The following is a 17,364-nucleotide window of genomic DNA, read 5'->3' on the forward strand; positions in this document are numbered from 1 at the left end:
GACATCCTAGCCAAAGAGCTTAAGTTTAATTTAAAAAAAAAGTTATTTTATTAATCTGATACTTCACACTAAATTAATTAATGTAACAGACAATTATTTTGATAGTCGACTAGTCAGCAATTATGTAACTATTATTAGCTTACAGCTTGAAGTGTTTAAGGTATGTGCTAACTAAAAATAAAGACAAGATCACAGTTTATTAAATTTTTAATGAATTTTGCAGATTGTCTCAGTGGAGTTTAATAAACTCAGCTGTCTGCTCTGCTATCTAAAATATAACAATACATGCCGGGAGTCTGCTGTTCTCGCCGGCTCTAGTGCGCCTTGAACCCCGGCTAGCTATTGAGATGGTGGATAACAGACGTCTCCGAAAACGTCGGAGCACTTTTACAAAGATGTGATGTCTTGATAAACTGAGCAGATATTTGAAGTTTACACAGCTACATTCTCACCTGAAAATATGTTAAAAGTTTATTTTGTGACCCAGAAAGAGTAATAAGAGTAATATTAAAACTAAGTAGCTGCCACCATTGTTGGAAACTGGAATTGGCTGAGCCGTGCAATGAATTCTGGGATAGGTTGGGCCACAAAGGATACACCTGACGCATCCTTCAAATCTGGGGAAAAGTAGGACGCATTTGTCGGCAGCATTTGCAGAAGTCTTCGAATTTTGAAAGCCTTTGTTGCGTCGCTGTAACGTAATCAGCCTTCAAATGCGGCCTCCGAAGGATGCGGCCCCTGAATTTGGACACAGCTTCGATACCGGAGTTGCTTTTTCTTCTTCGGCGTTTGACGGCAGCTGGCATCCTTGTACATGCAGTGCTGCCATCTTCTGTTTTAGTCCGTTATTACACTCTTAAATCCTACTACTTATTCCTGCATCTTTCAGGATCTTACAAAGCTTCAAACGACGCGTCGACTATTAAATTTGTTGTCGACGATTTTGATAGTCGACGTAATCGTGACTAGTCAACTAATCATGGCAGCCCTAGTATGTAATCACCTGTATATTTTTGGTGCCATTATCTTAACCCATTTAATCCCAAATTTTTCCCTGCGAAATAAATGCATGCATTTTACTCCTTAGACTTCCCCTGCACAAAATATGTTGAATTTTTGTAATGTCATAGGGGGTTAAAACGGCAATAATTGTTGCCGGTGGGATTCCCTTTAAATAGTGAACTAAAAACTGAGTATTATCACTCTAAATATTAGCCAGAATATATGGTACTTATTTTAAACAATACTTGTAATTTCTTATTTGAGTACAAATACATTAAAAACTATGTGAGCTGAAAATTGCAGTGAACGTGACCAGTTGTCCGCCAGCATCACTTAACGTAAAATGGGACAAAATAACTTACTGATTCATAGCATGTTTAAAAAGTCAAAACTAACCACCAGGTTCATTCTGTTGAAAAACAGTTGATTTCATATAAGCATAGCTTAATATCATTTTATTTGTACTGTTAGGACTTGCTCCTGAAAGACCAAGCTTAAATCATAGCTTTGACTAACGTTTATAAAGACAAGCATTTGTCCTTCATCACTGCAATATGTGTTGTTCGTATGGTTAACTGTTTAGGAACTCTAAAATCTAAAGCCGGTTGATGCTCTTGTTATAGGCCTTGGGAAATCCCTTTAAGAGGATTACTTGGGAATATTTCCCCTGGAAGAAATAAAGTAAAGATCTGGTTCATGTAATGTTAAAATAGTTTCTCTCTTTTCGCACCCTTTAAAACTTCAAAGTTGGTTCAAACAGCAACGAGCCAGACTGAAGTCCCAGCAGTTTTTCTTAAACTTTAAATGACATTAAAAAAGTTAAATTCAAACTCTGTGAGCAAGAACTGGTGCCCCATTTGACACTGACTAACAAAAGCATGAAGATGGATGTAGAACAGAGCGATCACTCATTTCATAATGGAAAATGCAGTCATTTGCTTAAAGTAATGAGGAATAGAAAAAAAAGCCCAGCTTAAGTGAAAAAGCAAATTTGTTGTGTTGTTTATTTTTATAACAAATACAGAAAAGAAAAATGTTTGAATTGTTATAAAGACCAATGTAAAGTCTTGATTACTTTGGTGGAAAAGGCATTATTCATTTCACTGACATGGCTCCACAATGCATATTCTATGGAGATGTCTCTATCACTGAAGTGAGAAGGTATATAACAAGTATAAAATTCCCATTAACACACTTCAGCTACAATATAATCCAAAAGTGCTCTTTGCACATCGCTCCACAGTCCCACACTTGAACTGCATCCTTTTCATTAGTGGGGTCACGGGACAGACGCAGCCTGGAGTTGGCGCCGTAATAACTGTCACACAGGTTTTTCCAATTTAGTGTCTGATTTATTAAATGAATGTATGCAAATCAAGTCAGTCACAATGTGGCAATTATCTGAAAGTCACTTGAGAGCACATGCTTACCAGCTGACAGATGCATGGCAAGGTGTTGTAACAGTGTGTAGCTGGCAGAGCAGTTACAGGATCTGTTTTTTTCCTAGTGTTTCTGTCCTGTCACTGCTGGAGAAGGCAAAATTAGAACAAATTTAATGATGTTGTTGAGCACAAAAGGCACACAGCGAAACAAGGACTGAATTCATATGACACAACCGAGACTGCGACACAAATTATCCATTTTGCCAAAGCGGAGGCCGGGTTTATAACCACTGACAAAGTTTCTAACATGGAGAGGTCGAACTGAAGGAGGAGGTCAAGAGCAGAGCTGCTGTGAGAAAGAGCAGAGGGCAAAAGAGAAATGGCGCATTTCCCAAGGTGCCAGTTAAATCGTGTGGAATGACTCGCTGTTAACAAGAAAACACCAACCATCTACTCAGCTACTTTTGTTCCAAGTGTAATTTCCCGTTTATGGTTCTTGGTTTTTACAGAACCCCTGTGGTTTTATGCTGCTGTGCTGCTTTTCCCAGCAGAAACCCCATATTCAGTCACAAGGTCACTGCTTTGCACTTCTTTCTTTCCTTTTTTTTTAAGCACAGTGGACATAAAGAGCATCACTCAAGTGTGGGTTTGTTTTACATTAGAACACTACTGAGTATCAGTATTAGTGAGATACACACTTCCCTGGTTTTCCTCTGAATTCCAAAGTTACTTTAAAGCTCACAAACCTACAGTGACATTCAGTTACAGCTGTTCACAAACCTTCTTTGCAACGCTGCCAAGCAGAAACAAAAAGAGTTCGTACTCCCGCGCCCCTCCATTTTTGATACCAATCATTAAAAATAAATAAATAAAAAAAATGCAAGTTGAATTTTAGTGAAACAAAGGTCAGCAAAAGAGTATCAGCAAACTCTTGTTTTGTTTTCTTATGAATTCATTCAATTTTGTTTCACTCCATATTTTTTCTCCTGGTTGTTCATACCCCCACTGCAGTGGCTCTATGCCAGGCCCTTGGTTTGAGAACTACTAAGTTAAAGTGTAAGCAGTAAAAGTGCAGTGTCTGTCAGTAGCTATGAGGAGAATAAATGAACATTTAGCTTGTAATATATTTTTTATTCCTTCCAGTATCTTTGAATCAGGTTAAGATGAGCAATTTGGTGATGATTTTTTAAACTGACAAATGTCGTATGTGTACAGCTCTTATTGCATGATCTGTTATAAGCTCCTGTCACCTGGCGCGTAAAAAAGGTCCTCCGTGATAGATGACCAACAACACAAACAGAACAAAAGATACAGCACATTCTTACTAATGACTATAATCAGTTTATACTACACTGCACCGGCTTTACACGTTTAAATATTCAAAGCGAATTACTTTAAGAGGTCAAAATAAATCTTATTGGAGGCCAATCACAAACAGAATGTTTGAACAGCAGGTGAGTGGGCCATTGCAGTGTTTGGGATATCCACTCCTACTGACATCATGAAGAGCCAAGAACAGGGGAAAAAAGTCTGCGTTCAGAGAAGTCTGTAGTCTAAAATTTTGGCTTATCTACTTGGACCTACACTGACCTCATTGGAATAATGAGGTCAGTGTAGGGGCAATGTTTAAGATTAACATCTACCATAAAAACAGTACATAATTAGGATAAAAATAAATTAATTGTGCATGTGCACATACAATGTGTTTACATAAGTCTCATTTCTATTTCAATTTGCAATATAATGACTGTAGAAGTGCTCTTATTGCCTGTTCCACTTGTCAGTGAAAAGGCAGTTTTAACATTTGGTAATATTACATATATAACAATCACTTTTTAAAAAATTCTATGTTGTTTTTTTGTGTGTTTTACAGTTTTGATATCCATCCCATCACAGCAAGTTAACTCTAGATCGCATATTTTGTACTATGCTTTAGGTGTACGAATTTTCACCTTACGTTATTCTTTCGTGGATGCCAGTTTGTGTGTGGGAAATGACATTTGCATATTTACATATGTAAGCATCATTTACATTTGGCTACAGCATTGTATCTGTTACCACCCACATATTTTATGCATTACAAAAAATAGTTGTAGAAAAAGAGTGGGTGGCTGAGAGGGGCCATTATTAGTAAACATACTGTGAAGATGTACAAAAGGCATACTACCCATGAAAGTACAATAAATACAGGTACGCAGTCAGCAATCTTATTTATCTATACATATATACTATACTTATATATATAATCCTGGACAAATACTGTTGTCAGATGTTGCTAAATCTGTAGATATGCATCTTGACGCACATGCACAATTACAAACAAATTGTCACGTGGATGATGATGATCATAGGCCTTGATAGGTACATATCGTTTATTCTCTCCATAGTGTAATGGGCGTGTGAATGGTTACTGTTATTTTTTTTACACACAACTGCAGTTAATCTTAAAATAAACAAAATAAAACAAATCTGGGGCTCTCCTCAGCTCTTTCTGGGACAGTGGCGCGGCTGCCCCTCTGTTGGTCTTCCTTGGTCTCTTGTGTTCTGGGGGCCTTCTGGAAGTCTGGAGTTTTGATCTCCTCCATACCTGCTTCATGCCCTGGAGGACGGGGCTGTGGCCCCCCCACACCCTCTAGCAGATCATTGCATGAAGGAACCTTTTAAAAAAACAAGCGCGTCCATGCTCACAGGTGTACACACGGGTGATCACACCCACAAACTACACCCTTTTTGGCTCCTACCTCAAAGCACACTGTGTTCTGTTGATCTTATGTGCTGCACAATAATGTTTAATATTTAGTATTTACTGTCATATTCCCATATATCATTGTGATGTTGTTTATTCTATTACTCTTGTTCTCTTCTGCTTGTTTTCTTTTTTCTTTCTCAGCAGGTGATCCAGGTGATTGATAGATGCATTTTTTTTCCTGTCCATTCTGTTGGTTTTTGTCTTTTGCCCTTCTCCCCGTCCCTCTTCTCAGCTGTTTCTCTTTCCCTCTTTCTTTCTCCCCTTCTTTCCCCCAGTCAAGTCTGTCCCGTATTCAGCAAGTGAAAATAAAATAAACAATAAAAGGTGAATCAAATGGACCATTATGGCAAGGCTGGGATGGTCAATTTGGTAAAGTAAATCCGTTGGGCATCTTTCTTTGCCTTTAGACAACAATTCTGATGGCAAAAGAGCCAAACGGGACAGGCGCAAGGAAAAAAACAAACAAAAAAAAAAACATTGTATGTGCAGCCAATGTTGATGGCCTTTTGTTTTTGTATATAATTATCTTGCATAACATGTTGTTTACTTTACGATCAGCTGTTCATCCGTCAGTGTCTTTCTTTCAGCTGCAGACACCTGAGACAAACAGCAAACAGCATCCCCAAACACTCACTGCTTGGTCAACTATCTCATAAATGTCACGCACCACAGCCCTTGTTCTTTTTTATGTGACATGAGTAGGACCCTGACTGGCCACATTTAATCTTCTTGTAGCACCCTTAGGCCCCATTAAACACAAAGCCAACATCAGCAGTCTGAGAATAGCTTCCCCCTGCAGCGTAGTCCTGAGTCCTGAGTCCTGAGTCCTGTAATGACTTTAAAGGTAAAATCACCTGATATTATAAATAGATTTCAGCAGTTATGGTACTTTAGGCGATTTTGGTGTGGGGTGTGTAAAATAAGAAAGCAACAACCATGTGTAATGGTATGGTTACATTTCAGCATGAGATGCACTTAGCAGCAAAACTACCACAGCAACAGCTTGGTAAAAAAAAAAAAAAAGTAACAATACTCATTCGACATGTCTCTTTATTGATCCAAACATGGCCTCATCAAGTTGATGTTAATTTGAAATAGTATCATATATAGTATCATATCAGCTGATGGATGCACTCATTTGCAACATTTTCCCCTGAACTGTTTCCAGTATTTTATTGCATTTTTTTCTCAGTCACACTGATTCAGTTCTAACATGACGAACATCATTCTCCATACTCTTAACGCAATTTTGAAATCCGCAACACATTTCTTGTGTTTTGTGCATTTCTCATCTCAGTCTGACAGCTAATCAAAACAGTTTCTCCTTAAAACAAGATCTACAAGAAAATTCCATAGAGTCCCATGAAGAAGTGTTTACCCACTCCATCATTTCTTTGTTTTTTGGATATTTGTCACATTTAAATGCTCGTCAATGCAATTGAGAAAAATTGTAATAAATGAAATCATTTTAAAAATCTATTTTCTATTAACTTTGGTTATTCTTGTCTAATATAAATACATGTTTGTTTATTTGAAACATTTAAAAATTGCAAATGTGCAAAAAAACAAGAAATGAGAAGGGGGGGAATATTTCCCCGTGGCACTGCGAGGCCAATCACAAAACTACTAAGTTCCTTATAGTAAAATTTTTCATTTTTCCACCAAATTGAAGTCAAATGTTTCATCTTTTAGACAAGCTCTTTCTCAAAGTCAACAGATATTTATTTTTATTTTTTTCTAGAAGCACTGAAGTGCATAGAGTTCCCAACTTCCAAGTCCAAGACAATCACATTATAATTTGGACTGTTTTCTTTTTATAAATGTTATTTTAATTCTCTCCTTAAGACAAGCAAGACAAAAAGCAACCTGTTCATATTCAGGTTTTTTAAGTCATGTCAATGAAAATTGAGGGTTTTAATTTCTCTCCAGCAATCAGCGCCATTGCCATGGCAATTAACTGCAGCTGTGCTTACACAGGTGTTAAAATTGAGAGCTGACAAGCAGAGACCTTTGAATGTCATTGGTTGAAACTTGTCATGTGTTTTCTAATCAAACTCTTTTCTCTCTCCCAGAAACATGGACGAATATGTTTGTAGGGCCTTTAATGAAATAAAATTCGAGATATTTCTGTCTATTTCTGTCTATGTTTTTTTATCTTTCTTTCTCTCAAAATGAATCTTTATTAAATATTCCTGTGACCACTATATTAAGTACATCTATGGCCATTTTACTGAGGACACATGTAGCAACTTTAGTTACTGGTATCTGTCATCAAAGAAAAGTGCCATGTCCCTTCAGCTTTTTTAGTCAGCTTATTTAACTACAACTTTTTAGCAAAAAGCAACAATCCTACTCTTGCAAAGCCACAATCCAGCATACTGTTAGCACCAGTTACCAATGGCCACCCTTGGTGCTGTTTGCCAATAGGGTTCAGTGGAGACTGTGCTACTGTTGGCCAAAGACAAGAGAGAGAGGCGGGGGAAAGTGAAGAGAGCGAAAAAGAACTCAAGGTTGCAATGTGGATCTGAGAGTATAGACTCTAAATTTAGAGACTATAACTTTACTATGTGAAATTAGAGAGCTGACTGATATGATGAAGAAAAGGAAGTTGGATATATTGTGTGACCAGGAGACCAGGTGGAAGGGAAGCAAGAGTAAGGTGTAGAAACCAAAAGCAATGAAGGAGCAATTATCTTGAAGGAAGAGTACATGAATAGTGTTGTGATGAAGTGTCAGACGGGATCATGAGTTTGAAGCTGAGTATGGAAGGGATCATGTTGACTGGTGTCATTGTGTATGCTCCATAGGCTGGATGTAAGTTAGAAGAGAAAGATTCATTCTGGAGTAAGTTCAGTAGAGAGTGGTACTGAGTGGGAGTGGTAGAGAGTGTCCCGGGGAGCGATTGTAGTGTTTGGAGCAGACTTCAATGGACATATAGGTGAAGAAGAGGTGATGAAGAGGTGTTGGGTAAGTAAGGTGTTAAGGAGAGAAAGAAGGACAGATGGTGGTGGATTTTTGCAAAAAAAAAAAAAAAAAAAGGGATGGAAATGGCTGTGGTGAACACAGGGTAACATACAAGAGTGGAGGAATGTGCACACAGGTGGAAATTATCTTATACAGATGGTAAAACCTGAAGGACACACATGACTGCAAGGTGGTGACTGTAAGATGACTCAGTGAAGGCAGAGGCATGGACTAAGTGGTGGAAGTTGGAGGAAGTTGGAGTAATATTGCACACAGTTAAGAAAGGAACTGAGACTAGCTCTGGTTGGGGAGGAATAGTTAAGTACAGCTGAGCTGTAGAGTTGAGGGAAACTGTCAAGAAGGTGTTTGGTGTATCCTCTGAACAGAAGAAAGGGGACAAAGAGACTTGGTGGCAAAGGAGGAAAATCTCCAAAGGAAGAGTTTAGCAAAGAAAAAGTGGGATAGTCAAAGAAGATGAATAAAGTAGACAGGAATACAGATTAAGACTAACAACTGAAGACTGTGTTGAGAAGATAGAAGAAGTACTGTGGGAAGACCATGAATAGAAATGAGAGAGAGAGAGAGAGAGAGAGAGAGAGAGAGAGAGAGAGAGAGAGAGAGAGAGAGAGGAGGACAGATAGACAACAATGGGTGGATCAGGAAGTACAGGGGCTTAGTAATGAGGGAGTGAGGGCATCTATGACAGTGATGAAGAGTAGATGCAATCAGTTCTGATAACATATCAGTAGAAGTATGGAGACATCTATGGGTAAAGACAGTGGACAGTGATCAGAATGCTTTACACAACTAGAATGAGGAATGGAGAAGAAGTGTGCTAGCATCAATTTTTAAGAACAAGGGTGATGACAGGAGTGGCAGAGAGGTATGTGAGGGAGATGCAGGACCTGTTTGATGACAAGAGAGTGGCCAGGTGTGTGGTAGGTGTAACAGACTGGTTCAGTGTGGGTGTGGATTCAGCTCTGAGCTCCTTCTTGTTTGCAGTGGTGATAGAGGTTGACAGGTGAGGTCAGGCTGGAGTACAATATTCACAACATTGTAATCGGCAGTGAAAGGAAGCAGCTTGAAAACAGCCTGGAGAGGTGGAGGTATGCACTGAAGAACAGAGGCAGGAAAGTAGAAGTAAAATAGAATACATGAGTGGATGAGAAGGAAATGAGAGGAAAAGTGAACATGCAAGAAGTGGAGATAGTAAATGAGTTTAAATACCTGGGGTCGACCATCGAAAGCAAAGAATAGTACACAAGAGAGGCGAAGAAGAGAGTTCGAGCAGGTGGAGTGGGCGGAGGTGAGTGTCAGGGTGATTTGTGTCAGAAGGATGGCAGCAGGAGGAAAATGGAAGGTTTACAAGATTGTAGTGAGACCTGCTGTGTGTGGTTTGGAGATGATGGCACCGAACAAAAGACTGGAGGCCGAGCTGGAGGTGGCAGAGTTGAAGATGTTAAGGTTAAGAACAGACACAATTAGAAATGACTTCGGAAACAAGGTTGAAAGAAGAAGCGTGCTTTGCACAGGGGAGTCTGTGTTATGACAAATGCCTTAAATGCTATGAGAACTGCCGTAATATTGGTGAGAATGACATATCCGATGTGACAATTGTGTCAAGGCAATTGAGAAAAAACTGTAAAACTGAAACAATGCCACATTGGAATGAGATTACAAAAAGCAAAAAGAAAGAAATTGTGAAACAGACAAAAGAAAAGGTGATCAGTAATTCTGGAACTAGAAACTAGAAAAGCATGGCTGAATAATAAATAAAGAAGAAATGTCAGTGCCTTGCACCAGTCCTACAGTTACAGGTGCGCTTACTTAAAATAATACTATTTCAAGCCTTATTTATTCTTGTATTATTTTAAACAGATAATAAGCAGTTTCTTGTTGTCTATTCATTAAGTCATGACATTGTGCTTTGGAATTACTGCTGTCTAAAACATTGTTGCCTTGCACTCTGCTCAGTTTCTCAAAGCTGCATAAAAAAAGCCTTGATATTATTTAACTGAAAATCTGAAAATTCCTTGGAGCTAGTGTTACATAGGAGATTGGGTAAAGCAGGTGATGTGAAGCGTCACTGCTGAGGCATCTCCTTGGGCAGTGATGAAAAGCAGTATATCTTTCAAACAGTTGCCAGCAGTCTTATTACTTTTATCTTAACTTAGCTTTGATAAGGTGTTAATTTTCCTTGTGCAGTGCCTCAAGGCTTTTTTTACTGATATTTGACACCTTGTACTTTTTGGTTACTTTTATTATTTGCCAGCCTCTGCTGATGTGACTCAATCCGCATACAACAGCTAAGCTACATTAACACCCTTCAAATATGTCAAAGTATGATGCCTGATCACACTGTGTGTCTGTATTATGAACCTCTAATAGAAATCTTCCCATGCGACATCAGTGATGCCTGCAGCCCCACCAGAAATCACTAAGTGTTAGACACATTTGGGTCAAATATAAAATTCAGGCTTTCAAGTCAAGATTATCTTTAATCTTCTGGGCCAAAAGAGGCCGGGCATTTCAGAGCTATCTAGTCCATGGTATTTTTTATGTATGCAGTTATTTTTCCTTATTCCCAGTTTATCAATTAAGAAAAACACATCAAAGTAGAATTGCTGCTGAGAGTTTGACAGTAAGTATTCTAAAGTGCCCAAACTCGCCCAATAATTCCCAAAATACCACCAACCAATACTGAGGTTAATATAGGCATAGCACTTTTATGACTTTAATTTGTAAGCAAAGTGTGGTTTCCTTGTTTTTTTCCCCCCATTTTATATGTATACTTTTAAATGGTATCCTGGGTGTTACTGAACATATAAACACAAAACTTAACAAGGCAATATACTAATTCAGATTTGCTTTTTGGTTTATTTTAGTTGCCATTCCACCAGTTTTCATTATTTTACAAGTAATAAGCAAGTAATCTCTGATTTTGTGTGGATGAATCACTAAATACCACGGTGCCCAATTAGCCTCAGGGGGTCACTGCAATGCAATAGAGCGACACAAATTACAATTATAGGAATTTACCTGTGGAGAAAGTACCGTGTCTAAAATTGAATAATTCCAATTGGACTCATGATTAAAAAGCAAGTTAAATTTAATTGTCAGCTTCCTCTATTTTGTTACATTATTGGATGGCCCAAAACTTTGTTGTGCATTTTTCTTTCAATTTGTAATAAAAAATCGGATATTTTCCCGAGGTATTTCCCAATCTTATTTTTCCCTAACGTCTAAAAGCCTGGCTAAGGAAAAAATTAATCTCCATAAAGACATGTACACCAATAACAATTCCATTTTGCAAGTCTCTATTAGCCAATTAGAATAATAACTTTATAGGCACATATATGGCCTGGTGAATGGTCTTATACAATTAACTTCTGTGTGACAGATTTGAAGACCAGCGATATGAGCTGATATGCCACTTACCCAAAATGTTTGATTTCTCAAATGTACATCAGTTATTTACGAAGAGTGATTTGCAAAAGCTCCCTTATGAAGCTCACTTTTCAAAGAATCACAGTCACCCTTATGCATACAGTTTTGAAGGAAATGAAACCCTCTGGCAATAATCTACATTTACTGCTCCCAATCCCCTTTTCTCGTGTATTTTGACACACTCATTTACCTCCAGCGTTCCACCTCATTGGACTGGCAGACCTGATACTGTCAGCTCTGTGGTGCTGAAAGAACCTCTATTTGCAAATGTACTGCACACTTGCAAAAACTCCCATAGTAGCAAAAACAAAGCATAGTCTATCAAAAGAAAATTGGCTGCTGTTACAAAAAATACTCTTAACAACAAGAGCCCCTCTCCAGATGTTTCCCCTGCACTGTAAAAAAGAAAAAGTTGAGAAAACTTAAAATTTCAAGGCAACATGATGCAAGAGATTTTTGAGTTTTCTCAACTTCTGCCAACTGTAGTTGACTTAACTAATATTTTCATGTTCTGCCAACTTGGATCTACTTGTTCACCTAATTAGGATAATCCTGTAAGTCTAACAAAGAAATTCTGGTTTCAATGCCATGTATTTCTGCCTTCACCAAACAAAGATATTCCTGTTGAATTAACATACAATCATTCCCTCCAAGGCCATGTATTCCTAAATTCACCAAACACAGATATTCTTGTTGAATAATCATACAATTCTTACTCCAGTGAGTTGAAAATTTACCAATATTAATAAAGAAAAATGTATGCTGTTATCGTACTTGAAAAAACACTCAAACAGATATAGAATAAAACAAAGCACAACTGAATGTTATGTAAAAACGTATTTATTTTTTTCAACAGTGCTTTCAGTATATTTCAGAAGGTCATGGGCAGTGGGGTGAATTTCTGTAAAAAAGCAAACAAACAGAAAAAAACGTGTTGCCAGTTTCTTTAGGGTGCTTTGAGCACCCCAGCAGAGACATTAAAATTCCAGAGTCCAGAAAAAAAGAAAAGTGTCCAGCAGCTTAGTCATTCACGTTCACACCCTGACTGTCCTGTAAAAGCTTAACTTAACTATTGCACACTAAATAGGGTAGTGCAACAAACAATTGCCTTTGTACCCAGACATTGACATTTTACATGGGCTCACTATGATGAACTACAGAAGTCAAAAGTTATTAGAAATGTTACCATCAATGAACAGTGAACTATCAGGTAAAATGAACGATTATATAGAGGGAAAGGGGTTGAACTACTGGGTTTTGTTTTGTTTTTTACATGACTCTACAATGCACTTGAACATGTTTAAGAACAAGTTAAACTCATGTCTGGCTTCCCCGTTAACAGTCACAGCAAAAGCTTTGTTTTTAGAGACCTTGTGCGCTGTGAGCATCGAGAGCCACCGAGTTCAAAAAAGATGCCCTGAATTGCTTCAAAGGTAAACTCATCTGCTTTGGATAATCAATGTTGAGGGCATACAGAAGGCCAAAGAGGTATGCCAAGGCAGTAGAGAGGTCTGGAATGTTATGTAGCACGATGTCCCCTTCCAACACAACAGCCTGTTCTCGCACAGACGTATCGGCATCGTCATCTTGCAGGATGGTGAGGATGGCAACTGATGCACCGTTCAACACTGGTTCCAAAATGTCAGTGTCCTGAAGAGAAGAAAAGTAAAATATGAATTATTGAAAGCTAAGAAAAATTAAAGACAAAATACATTTCTAAAGATCTTAACTTTAACCTCTATACCATGATGCTCATTTGACTCATGGAGGTTTTAAAAAGAAAAAGCTTATTTTCCTTTAATTAACGGCACAATATCTTTCACCAACCAACCTTGTGATGAGTTTTGTACAAAAATATTTTCTGCTGTTGAACACCCGCTAACAATGCCCAGGTGCTCCTCAGCAGAAAAAAAAGCAGCGAGAGTTATGACAACTGCAATCCTCACCATAAAATTATCTGGACTGCACTGAGGAAGTGTACATTTCCATTTTGGATTAAATCATCTTTTAAAAACATCTCATAGCAACTAGTTTTTCTTGCATTACTTTTTTGTACTTACTAAGCACTTCAGGAAAACCTGTGTTGCATCCTCTCCGAGGAAAATGGGCAGGCCTCTCAGTGCTGCTGTCTTTTGGTGGGACACAATGTCAGATGTCTAAAGAGTATTCAGTGGAAAACAGACATTTAAATTAGTATAGTAACGTGGTGTACCTACACACAATGCAAAATCAGAACTCTTATAGTAATGAAAATAAAATACAGATCAGGCCCAGCAACATGTAAAACTTAAAAAAACAAAACACCATTTTAACAATTTTACTTTCTTTTTACAAATTAAATAAAATACCGCCAAATAAAAACAAAGTAATGACTGATGACATTCATTTCCATTGATGTGTTTTGGCTGAAGCCAACATTTTTTTCTGTTATGACAAAGGTATACTCTCTTCTAAAAATGTCAGGTAAAGGAGCACTTACCTGTTCATCAAGTTTATCCAAGATGTCTTCCATCTCCTCACCAAGAGCTCCCTTCTTAGACCGGTATAGTTTCAGCAGGCCAGGCACAAATTTGTCCAGGGATGCATTGAACGTCCCCAGGAGGTCTTTGCTTGTGATCCGATGAAATTCTTCAGATATCTAAACAAGACAATAACCAAAATATTGCCATTTATTCAGCACAGAAAATTTCTGGGTAGCTGCCTTGTACAGTCTGCACCATGTTATATGCCTGACTGTGTTATCAACCGCAAAACCTACTTCAAAAATCTCTCATGAATACACATTTTGCACAGGAATAGAAACACCCTCCACAAAAAACAGTATCAATATGCAAATATATATTATGTTCACACTGAAATGTGGAATTTTTGTGGATTTTTACTATTGAGTGTGACCTTGAGAGGTGTGATCGTAATGCTCCAGGTGTTTTAAATACACATACACAGTCTGTGTGAATGCATGGCCAATGTGCACCTTGTCCGTGATGAAGGCGGAAATGTTTCAAAAGAGTCTCTTGACTGGAGCTTGTGAATTTGCAAAATCGGCACTGCATGAACTCCACCCCTGAAACACAAGAGACATAGTCAATTTTGCCAAAAGCACTTTTGCAATGGGATAAAACATCCATATCTAACACACAGAAGGAATCCATAGATGCAGGAGCTGAATGCATCAACAAGCCAAAACCAGAGACATCATGAAAAAAATATGTAAGGAATCATATTAACTTACATATGACCACTTGTCTACTATATCAAGTATATGATTGATAACATACATGACATGTAACATAAATGCAAGCTTGAATTCAAACATTTTTTTGTTACTATGATAAAAAAATGCAATAACTATAGAAAAATTAATACTATCTGTAACACAGTATACATCAGCAACACACAATCATTCCTTTAATATTGTCTCCTTCCCCACTATGTAAAAAGCTCTGAAAATGTAGCAATCTTATAATACAGAGCATGAAGTACAACTTTAATTTGCGTGTGACAATTAACTTACAGTACATTAGGCAATCTTACACCAGCTGACAAACTGTCAAGTCAGCTTTAAACATTACTTTAAAGTAACAGTGCTGCACCGGATAAACGGTGACTATTGAAAAAGTGAAAAAACAATATTAGACAAATATTAGACAATATGCAAGTTACTTATATCACTGTCATATAATTGGCGCACATATCCTACACCGACCCATGAAAGAGTCTCCATGACAACGCGTGCTTGGCCCAGTTTGTTGTCAAGGTTAACATAACGTTTTCATGCAAAGATAACATTGAAACTGGTTACAAAACGGGTAATAAGCTAATAAGTTTTACCATGGCAGAAGTGCTGTAAAAAGCCAGTGTGAGATACCGTCATTTAGTGATGTCTGTCTGAATTTCAGAGTGTTTAACATTAAACATTACTTTTTGCGCTGGCCACTACTCTGAGCTAAAACCTTTTTTTTTTTTAAATATTAAACTTTATTAAGAAACAGTATACAGAACATGTATACAATCAGAACAAAATTAACATATGCCAGGGGGTGTAATACAAAGAATTACATACATTCAAATAATTTGTAATTACTACAAATGGTAATAGTTTTCATAGCCTTTTTGTTAAGTGATCCACTAATCAATTTTATGTAACATAAAACATCATTATAGTAATGTTTAAAATTAGGTTTTTTGTTACTGTATTTGCATTTGTGAAAATAAAATTTAGCTAAGATAACTAATAAGTTTATTATAAAGTAAACATCTTCTTGTTTTTGCCTTCGAAAGAAACAAAATACAACATTTTCCCATTTCACAGTAAAGTCATTATAGAGATGTCCAGCAATGAATCTACTGAAGTCTTTCTCTGAGCTAAAACCTTCAGAGGCTGCTTGTAGCCCGATTACGACACAGCGGCGCGACGAAGGCTGCCCAAATTCATAGTGGACTCCTCTAAATGCGTCCGAGAAATACGTCCTCCTTATAATAAGCATCTCTTAAAATGTTTGCAATATTGAAACATTTCAATATAATGTAGAAAAAAAACGAGAGAAAAAAGTTACGGATCGGACTCCCCGATCCTTATTGCGCATGTGCAAATTCTATCTGTGGAATTAGTTTTAATATTACTCTTTCTGGGTCACAAAATAAACTTTTAAGATATTTTCAGGCGTTAATGTAGCTGTGTAAATTGCTAATATCTGTTCAGTTTATTAAGACAACATATATTTGCAAAAGTGCTCCGACGCTTTCGGAGACGTCTGTTACCCACCAGCTCAATAGCTAGCCAAGGGGGGGGTCAATTAAGTCACTTAGATAACTTAAAAATGCTATAGTTGGCCTTTTTCAGTGTTTTACTAGTTCCATCCTCCCGGGTCCTCAGGAGGATGCAGCCTAGGCGCTTGTAGAAAATCTTAATAACACATGTAGTTAGCTTACCTGCTAGGGTAAATGGTCGGCAGCTCCAGCACCTGTCCAAAACTGCAGAAGTGAAAATCCTCAATGGTCGAAAAATTGCATTTTACATCCAAATCTAGCCACGATGGTTCAAATTTTCTTAGGAGGTTTTTAGTCTAGAACACATGGTAAACCACTATCACACAGCTCAGGTCTGCTCAAGCTCAGTTGAAAGTCCGTTTGGTTTAGTTCAAACTTGTTCAGACCACATGTGCCAGTCATCTACGGGGTTTCCCACTGGTTCCCAACTTGACTCAGAAACTCTGCTCAAAAGTTGATAATCTTTGTTATGCTGTCTAGAAAATCTTAGTTAGGACAACAATGAAAGAAATTTGTTGGGTAGACAAGCTTTTTTAGGTTGTAAATGGAAAGTTTTATTTCTAAGTCAGTTTAATTTAAAAACTTTAGTGAAATCAACAATTGCTAGTTATCGTTTTTACAGTGTGTGCTAAAACCACTTGAAGTAAAAGTGTAATCATGTAGGAACTATCAGCCTGAGGTTATGTGATGCTGAGCTCTGATGATATCAGAACATTTTACAACTCAGTCTATCATTTTACCTTGCATAGTGTACATAAGGTATAAAACCTGAAGTTACATCTGCATCTCTTTTTTATAATGATGTAGAAAGAGATTCTCACAAAGTGAAAGTATGATTGATGAAAGGTAACGTGTAATCTGTCATTTCTCTTAGTTATGAAGAGAAAGGATTTTCCATCCATGTATTTTCTTTACTACTTTTTCAGTTCAGGGCTACGGGGGGCCAAAGTTCATCCCAGCTCTCTACTGGTCTTGCTATAGTTTAACAAGCTAACCAAACTATTGTCGCACTAACACATAGAGACATCATGACCGATCATTCACGCTCAC

At 37.6% G+C, this 17,364-nt stretch overlaps 1 protein-coding gene across 4 annotated transcripts; it reads right to left on the minus strand.

The window, feature by feature from the left end:
* Positions 1–11,940: 11,940 nt before the first annotated feature.
* LOC308409755 (uncharacterized protein) lies at positions 11,941–16,934 on the minus strand. 4 transcript variants are annotated; one of them, XR_013974065.1, is made up of 5 exons: positions 16,477–16,934; positions 14,440–14,608; positions 14,024–14,182; positions 13,605–13,700; positions 11,941–13,194 (listed from the first exon to the last, which is right to left on the minus strand). XR_013974065.1 is itself a non-coding variant. In XM_080902728.1 (5 exons), the coding sequence occupies exons 3-5, from the start codon at positions 14,054–14,056 to the stop codon at positions 12,907–12,909; spliced, it is 417 nt and encodes a 138-aa protein (XP_080758854.1). In that variant the 5' UTR covers positions 14,057–14,182; positions 14,519–14,608; positions 16,477–16,934; the 3' UTR covers positions 11,941–12,906. The 4 variants fall into 4 exon arrangements, 3 of the variants coding, with proteins under 3 accessions (XP_080758854.1, XP_080758853.1, XP_080758852.1); XM_080902728.1 differs by having other exon boundaries at positions 14,519–14,608; XM_080902727.1 differs by having other exon boundaries at positions 14,487–14,608.
* Between the last annotated feature and the right edge of the window lie 430 nt (positions 16,935–17,364).

This window comes from Rhamphochromis sp. 'chilingali' (genome assembly GCF_963969265.1).
Source record: "Rhamphochromis sp. 'chilingali' genome assembly, chromosome: 14".
Lineage (NCBI taxonomy): Eukaryota > Metazoa > Chordata > Actinopteri > Cichliformes > Cichlidae > Rhamphochromis > Rhamphochromis sp. 'chilingali'.